At 49.6% G+C, this 8,430-nt stretch overlaps 1 protein-coding gene across 1 annotated transcript; it reads right to left on the bottom strand.

Moving 5' to 3' along the window:
• Positions 1 to 6,754: 6,754 nt before the first annotated feature.
• MAGEH1 (MAGE family member H1) lies at positions 6,755 to 8,213 on the bottom strand. The gene has a single exon (XM_003943690.3). It carries the CDS (start codon positions 7,941 to 7,943, stop codon positions 7,284 to 7,286), a length of 660 nt encoding a protein of 219 aa, XP_003943739.1. The 5' UTR covers positions 7,944 to 8,213; the 3' UTR covers positions 6,755 to 7,283.
• Positions 8,214 to 8,430: the final 217 nt, after the last annotated feature.

Genomic DNA, 8,430 nt, shown 5'->3' with positions numbered 1-8,430 from the left:
AATCTAAATGATAATGGTCCACGTGGCTCAGTGGTCCTTACTGCTCTGGCCTGGTGAGGCAACAGGTCTTCAGGTAGTAAGGATGTTTAAAAAGCCAGTGGTAGTTCTATAGTTCTGGAGTGTCTGTTCTGCTTAAAGCTGGGCCAGCCTTCAGAGGAGAGGCCTGTTTTAAGTGAGTCAAGGTCACAGAGAGTCCCTGCCACTCAGCCTCAGACTCAGAGCCAAGCTCATGCAGACTGAAATAGCCCGGCACACAGGAAACTGAGGCAGGTGCTCAGACATCCAGACTGTGGCTTCCATGTGGTCATAAGAAGCTGCTGTGGCTCAGTGGGCAGGCTTGCTACAAGTGTAAGGGGATGCAAAAGTATCCCACACTCTGACTTGCCATCGGATGTGAGCTTTACAAGCCCACCTGGAGAGCCACGCTGTCTCTCAAAACTTTACTCTTCCAGTTCTTTGCTAAGTGACATCGGCCAATCCATCTGACCTTGAGCGGCAGACTTCTCACATGTAGCAAGGTTACGTCGTAACCCACCTAATGGGTTGCTTGCAATGTTAGTCAAGTGCCCACAAGTGTGCCTCATGCACAGTAGGTGGTCAACAGACATGCAGAATCAACAAACAGGCAGGTGCCTAACCTCAGCTAGAGGAGTTCAGGAGGGTCAGAATGCTCCGCTGACATTTACCCAATCCAGTAACTCCCGAATTTGCAACTCCTCCTCCATGCTCAGGCTTTCTCCTTGATACAAGGTTCCTGCACCCTCCTGCCTACTCAAAGCTGCCGCTCCAAGGATGCTCTCTGCCACCCCTGTGCTATCAATTTCATGTCTCGCCACTGGGCGCTTGTCTTCAGCGCAATGGTATTTCTTCTACCTGAAGTCAACCTTTTCCTGACTCCCTCTTGCCCCACCAGATGCTGCCTGATTTCTTTGCTCTCCGTTGCTGCAAAACTCCTTGTGAAACTTGTCCATACTCATTGATTCCTCTCCTCTCATTCTCTCTTAAAGCTGTCCCAAGCAGGCTTTTTCACACAGTCCCCCAAAGAAGGTGCTCTCATTAAGGTCACCAGGAGCCTCTGCATTGCTAAAGGCAATGGTGAATTCTCACTCCTTACTTCCCCTGACATCAGCAGTCTGAGCACAGGGGACTGCTGGACGTTTCTCGAGACACGTTTATTCACACAGTTCGCAGGACACTCTTGGTTTTCTTCCATGCATCACTGGTGCCAATTTCCCCACCTTCTCAACTGGTGTCTCCTCTTCTCTCTGATCCCTTTATGCTACAGGGCTCTGCTCTTGACCTTCTGCCCTCCTCTGTGTGCTCTCACTCCCTAGAGGAGCTCATACAGTCTTGTGGCTTGTGAGTGCCATCCACATATATTTAGGTATGGATCTTTCAGCCAAATTCCTGACTTGTATATACAGCAGCCTACTTGACTCACACGGATGTCAGAGAGACAGCTTAACTCAATGTGTACAAAACTGAATTCCGGAACCCCTCCCCACCTACAAAGCCTATTCTCACAGCAGCACTCCCCGTATCAGTTGATACCAATCCCAGTCTACTTATTGTTGAGGCGAAAACAAAAGAAGAAAACAAAAACAAAAACATAAAAATCCTTGGAGTCAGCCTTGGTCCTCGTTGACACACCACATTCAAGCTATCAGGAATTCTGTTGGGTCTACCTCAAAATGTGTCCAGGACCTGAGCAATTCTCACCATGTCTACAGTCCCCATGACGCTCCAAACCGCCGCTCCTCTAGCCTGGCTTACAGCAGTAGCTTCGTACCTGGTTTCCACGCTCCCACTACCCTCGCGTGAATTCAGTCTATTCTCAGCCTAGTAAGTAATCGAAGTGATCCCTCCCAAACATGTGCCAGATCACATCACTGCTCAGCCTCTCACTGCCTCCCTCCTTCTTCCCCCACATTTCACCCTAACCAAGAGCCTGAAGCAGCCTACCAGGCCCTACATAAGGTGGTATTCTCTTCCTCTCTCTGACCTCATCTCCTGCCCTGGTCCTTTTGGCTCATGCTACAGCAACCGCGCTGGCCTCTCTGCCGTTTCTCAAATGTGGTAGTCACTCCCTGGCCTTAGAGCCTTTGCACCAGCTGGACCTTCTGCCAGACGCTACTTCCTTTATATATCCGCAAGGAAAACCCTCTGGCCTTCTTCGTTTCTTTCCTCCAATGGCACTCCTCCAGTGAAGCCTACCTGCTCACCCACTCACCTTCTTTGTTTCTTCCCTCTAGTGTCGCCCCTCCAGTGAAGCCTACCTGCTTACCCCTGCATATGGCAGTGAATGCTCTACTCCCTTTCTCTTCTCCCATTCTCAATGACCCGACATGCACTCACCCAGCTACGTGTTAGCTTAGCACCACCACCACCACCTTCCCCACCCGTAGTGACTATCTCCCTCTACCCTTGTATATAATTAGTAATGTAAAAGGTTTGCATTTTATTTTGTTTCCTTGCTCTTGTATGTACCATTCACGAGGGCAAGGGAGTTTGTGACATGTTCACCTATGAACTGCAGGTTACTAGACTCATGACTGGAGCATAGTAGGCCTGAATACGTACTCATTGAAGGAGTGAATGGATGAATTACTAGATAAACACATGAAGAATAATTTAGACTACCTTATTAGTGAGACTACACAGGGGGCAATGGTCCGAATTACAGGGGGCATCTCAGCCACTTCTCGTGCGTTGCACATTTGGAGATAATGTTGGCAACAGTGGTGTCGTTTGCCACAGGAATGGCAGCAGAAGCCGACCAGTCAAGAGCTGGGCCTGATTTTCACTAGCTGTGTACAGACTCGGCCTTCCTCTCCAAATCACCCTTGTGAGCTTTGTAAGCCTGTTGCATGATGAGCAGTACAAGCCTAGAGCCCACTTCTCCAAAAACTCTCTCTCTGAGCCCCAGATTACTCCAGTTATTCTTCTGTGTAGTCCCGCCTGGTCTGAGCCCCTCCTTTGCAAAGTGCCCTCACAGGGATTTTCTAAGAAATTCCATTTGCTCTTTGGCATTTAACTGTTCCATGGCTCACGAGCCCTGGAGGAACCTATGTACAAATCTCAGTACATCTTCACAAGAATCACCCTTCTCCACCTCCACCATGACTCTAAAATCATTTCCTCCAGAAAGCTGGAAATCTACGTTTCTGCCAAAGAAGGGCGTCAGAGGGATCCTGCCGGCTACCCACCTCACAGGGGCCATTGTCTGCTCTGCACTTGCCTACTGAGGCCAGGGCCATAACACTGGGCCCAAGGAGGATGCCCTGGAACCTGTCGTTTTCTCACGGGCAGATGTCCTCTCTTTGCTGTCTGTCAGCCTCTTACTCCGGTTGCTCTGCTCAAGGGAAGAGATCTGCCAGTAACTTCTGCATTGGCAACAGTATCGGAGCGATGTTGCGCGCTCTGAAATATTGTCGTTTGCTTGCTCCACAGTGGGGAAGCCAGGACCTAGAATTGTGACGACTGATGGAGGGTGTCCAGTAGTTAAGTTTCTGGGGAATGTGTTGTGATGGGGAAGACCACTTGTCCTGGAAGGAAATGCTCATTCCACACATAGAATTCCTTGAAGATGCCTGGCAGTGGGGTCCCAGCCCTTCAAAACAGAGGGACAGACTGCCACAGCTCATCCCCAAAGTGCAGATTGATTTTATTTTCCCACACCTCCTCACGTGACCCCGGCATGTTCCCAGTCACTACTACCCTGTGACGTGTCCTCGTTTGAAAACAGAAGAGTTTCCCGAGGCTGGGCAGAGCCCCAGCTGTCCGGGAGATGGAGTGTTTCCCTGCAGCATAGCAGCGTGGGCTTCAGACTTGGCAGGCCCTGGGTCCACCTGCAAGGCTGCCACTGAGCAGCCAGCTGATGCTGGCAACTTGCTTGTGAGATCTGAGTTGGGGTCTTCTCTGTAAACTTGGCCTGGCCTGGTGGCACCTCCCTGTAGTAGGACTCCTGCAAAGTTCGAGACAATGCATGACAACAGCAATCAAAGTGCCTGGAACAATGTAGGCACTTGGCGAGTGCCAGCTGCCATGTTTGCCAGGCTTTGGGCAGCCTGGGGCTCTCTAACCTTGAGTGCTCCTAACTTCTGGAGTGTTCTAGGACCCAGAAACTCAATCCCTTTTCAGAGGTATCCCTGCACTTAAAACTGCAGCTTTCCCACTTGCTCTGTGGAACCTTCCGCTGCGGTGGGGCCAGTTTAGGTTTCAGATGTACTCAGCAAGAGGCTCGCAGCTGCATGTCTCACCTGGAAGCCCTGCAAAGCTCAAAGAATTTTTGTAAATGGCACAATGACTGTTCTCTTCTCTCCACCTCCCAGAAGCCCCATTCCCTGCCTCTCCCTCAGTCCTGTCTTTCATTTCACAGCCACCGGAAGTCCCGCCCTCGTTCAGCCCTTACCTAATCAAGGGAAGTTTAACTCTTTGCAGTACTCCTGTGGTGTGTCAGGGAGACTGAACCTCCAGGCCACAAGGGAATGAGCCTGGCCCACTGATTGCTCCCTCCTTGGGCTAGGGCAGGTCAGCCATCACCCACTCCCTGGTTTCCCAATCCCCTGCAGAGCCTCCTGCCTGAGGCCTTCGGGATTCCAGCAGTCATCTCTCTGACAGGGCAGCTGGAGGTATTCTCCCAGGCTTTCGCCTCTTGTACTGCTTGTTCTCTGACTGAATTAAGCTCCTTGGCCAGTACTTGTAAAGAACCGTTTTAGACCAGTGGATGATAATTTGCCACCACAGCCAAAGAAAGCATGGATTCAGACAGGGTTGGGGAAGACATTACCTCTTCCCCTGAGCTAGGCGGAGTACCCTGTTAAATGCGCAGTAATCACAGCACACTGCCCTGGCAGTGATAACATGTGGCAGGCCTCTGGGACAGGCAGGTGCTCAGCAAACCTTTTTACTCTCCAGCCCTCCCACTTACTAGCTGACTGACCTGGGGCTGACTGACTGCTGAAGCCCCCTTCTGTAAAAGGGCGGGTGCAGGGACGAATTTAATCCAGCCTGGTCCCCAAAAGGATTAGATGCTGCAGCCAGGGTTCCTCACCCTTCTTCCCCTGTCTTCACTTGGTGTTTCTTTTGAAGACAGAGACCTAGAGAGTGCACTTGCAGGCAGAGACAGGCAGCAGGGTGGCCTGGAGGAAAGTACTCTGGGTTTGCAGGGAATGGACATAGGGTCTTGTGTAGGAGCTCTCTCTTGCCACTTCTGTGGCCCTAGATGGGAAAGTCACCCAGGAACCGGACCTCAGATTCTCACCTCGTTTACCCCTGGAGGTGGTATTGATGAATACCACTCCTCTCAGGGCAAAGAGCGGGCCTTTTGATTTTCTGCACCTCCAGTTTCTATCCCACTGTCTGGATCCCAGAAGGCGCTCGCTATTTTCTGGCTTGTTGAGTGAATTTGGAGCTGCCGATGGGGTCACAGTTACTACTTTTGTTTGAAGCCTACTTGGCCTGCAGGCTGTTGATGATGGGCCCCTGGGCCATCTCCAGAAGGTCATTTGCTAGCGTACCCACTTTGCACACAGCCCGAAGCGGGGTAAGCCTGGATGTCAAGAAGGAAGAAATTCGCCAGGCCCATGTTTTGTGTGTTATAGCTGTTACCGTGAGCCCCACAGGGCTAGGTCGCGCAGTTGTCACTAGAGCTCCCCAGCCGGGCACTAGTCCATACTGTGCTTAGCTCTTAGAGTTAACATGGTAGGAGTTGGGCCTGATCCCACATGACTTAATATAGCATGGGCCGTCATGCCAGGTACACTCCGGAGTTACTCCATTGGCTGAAGAAGAATATGAAAATCCTAATGCCCCCTTCCCCTCTTGGACACACACACTTTTAAACAATGTGTGCACCCTAACGAACCATAGTTCCTGAGAGAAGTGTAAGGTTACCTTTGGAGATGCCACAGGTGGAGCCTTTTCTCTGGCTCAGCCAATATCTCAGAAGCCCTGCTTTTTACAGCCTTTTGTCTAATTATTTCAGAGTTATTATTATTAATCATTTTTATTGTCATTACAGTCAGCCACAATACCCACCCTTTGAGGCTCTGCCCTGTTCACTTCGTCCCTTGCCTTATTCCTTGCTCTCTACTTTTCCCTTCGTATAACCTTAATAGTTCAGTGAAGAATTTATTTCCAAATGTCCATGCTGCCTCCAGTGCCTCCATTTTTACTCCCTCCTCTTCTTCTCTATTATTTCCAAATCTCAGATTGTTGCCTCGCCAACAATTTTCCAACAGTCCCATCTTTTGTTATTTCTGAAGTATCCCGTGACAGCCTCTTCCCCTGCAACCACCCCTTCCCTCTGCTTTCCTCCTCACAGGAGGATTTATGTGTATTTTCTATTTCCATGGCAGGTATCCTGTGATGTCTTCTTCTTTTTGCCAGTGTTCCCTCTCCTATGCTGGGCGGAGTATCCAATCAAATATCTAATACATAATATTTTCACCGTATATTCTGATGATCCTTTCCAATCCCCCCAAACTTATTTAAGTCTCTTGAATTTTCACACATCCTATGATGCTCCCTTTCCTGCCCCACCCCCCACGACAGGTCACATTATGTGTTCTACATTTTCATAGCACTTCAGGCTTGTTCTCTAACACAGCGTTTACTGCATTGCCATTTTACCTATTTTTCTCTCACACATAATCTAGAATATTCTTTGGACCTGGAGGGTGTGTACTAGGGAGTATCCCTAGAACCTAGGCTGGTGCCGCACATAACAGGTGGTCAGAAAATGCGCAAGATGTACTAGTCATTATGCTTTTATTTTTCTCTGTGTTCTGCAGTAACTAAGGAAAATCATAGTAAATGTCAGTCTTCACACAACAACAGACAAAAGGTTTCAGAAAGGTCATATATGAAGAAATCTTCCATCCTTCTTCAACATTTTACTGGGTATTTCAACTTCAAAGGAACAGCTTATTTCTGTAAGTGCTTTACCAGATCATAGACTATGATGGAATGACTTCATTTTATAACGTTAGCAAAACTGTTATACTAAATATCAATGACAGGAATCAAAGAAAAAAATCTGTTCAATCATATTTTTAAACATATTGTTACTCTCAACAAACAGAATTTTAAAACGAATACAATTTTCCATTATCCAAAGCAAACACTCTATTTCGCAGTTAAACAATTATCACTGATCACAAATATCAAATAGTTTCCCCCGCCCCCAATCCACGTCATTTTCAACTTAGGACCCTGGCCATCTACTACTTGGGGTACCTGTAACCCTTTTTTCCACCCCCCAGGGTCTGCCTCAGATCTGCTTAGGGGGCGGAATAACCCCTAGCACCTGAATTGAGGATAGCCTCAACCTCTGCATCATCGTCCGAATCCCAATCATAATTACAAGGCCAGTCTTTGGAGCATCGGTTACGAACCCTTGCCACAAAATGCATGACTTTCAGTTTGCTCGATTCCACGTGTGCTCGGGGCCCCCAGAAGAACTCATACTCCACCGGACTGCTACGGGGCACCGGCTTATAGATCAGGTATCCTCTGCGCACAAACTCTTCTGTGACGATCTTCTTCGGATCTCCAAAGATGCTGTGCTGACGTCCAGGCTGCATTCCTAACTTCCCCAGCACTTTCCAGACCAGAGCTTCCTTGGCGCTGTTGCCCATGATGAAGATGAGCGCTAATATGGACATCAGGAGACTTTTCTTGGTGCCCTGAAAATTGCTCCGGGCCACAGAAGGCTTTTGTACTTGGGCAGTGCTCGAGGCTTCTTCAGGGGTGGTAGAGGCCTCCTCTGGAGTGCTCGGGTCTTCCTCGGGGCCGCTCAGGTCGTCTTCGGGGGTGCTCGCTACCACAGAGGCGGCCATGGGGGTCTCCGAGGCCTCTGAGGCCTGGATTTTGCGATTGTTGCGGTTCTCTTCTGCGGCTCTTGCATTACGGCGGCGCCGACTCTTTCGTCCCCGAGGCATTTTTCCTGCTGGGGGCTCAAAGCTTACAGCAATCCTACGGAAGGATGCTTGTAGCCTCTTCAGAAAGCAACTGGTTTATACCGTAAGCAGCTGCTGCCGCCGGAGCTACCTATGTCAATAGAGTCTTTGTAGCAATAAACCAGCCGTTCTCAGCTACAAAGCTGGTTCCCACGCCAGCTGACGTGCGCGAGCAGCCGCCGCCAGCACTAGCCGCAGCTGCGAGCCCGGGAGAAAGCTCGGCAAATGGGCCCCGCCTCTCCTGCCACGCACACTCCTAGCACCAAAGAGGAAGTAGGCTGGTCCTCCACCGGGACTTCCGTTAGCAGATAGGAAAAGGGGCAGGCAGCTGCAGGGGTGGGACAAGGGTATAAATGACAGCTAGAGATTGGTGGGGACTAGAGTTTGCAGAAGAGAAAAAAAAATAGCTTACAGTTTCTGTATTTTCAGTCTAGTACAAACATTCCAAGATTGGGTCTGGGGTCTAGAG

Source organism: Saimiri boliviensis, chromosome X, assembly GCF_048565385.1.
Source record: "Saimiri boliviensis isolate mSaiBol1 chromosome X, mSaiBol1.pri, whole genome shotgun sequence".
Taxonomy (NCBI): domain Eukaryota; kingdom Metazoa; phylum Chordata; class Mammalia; order Primates; family Cebidae; genus Saimiri; species Saimiri boliviensis.
Note: the sequence above shows the minus strand (reverse complement) of the source record. Positions and strands in the feature narration are given on the sequence as shown.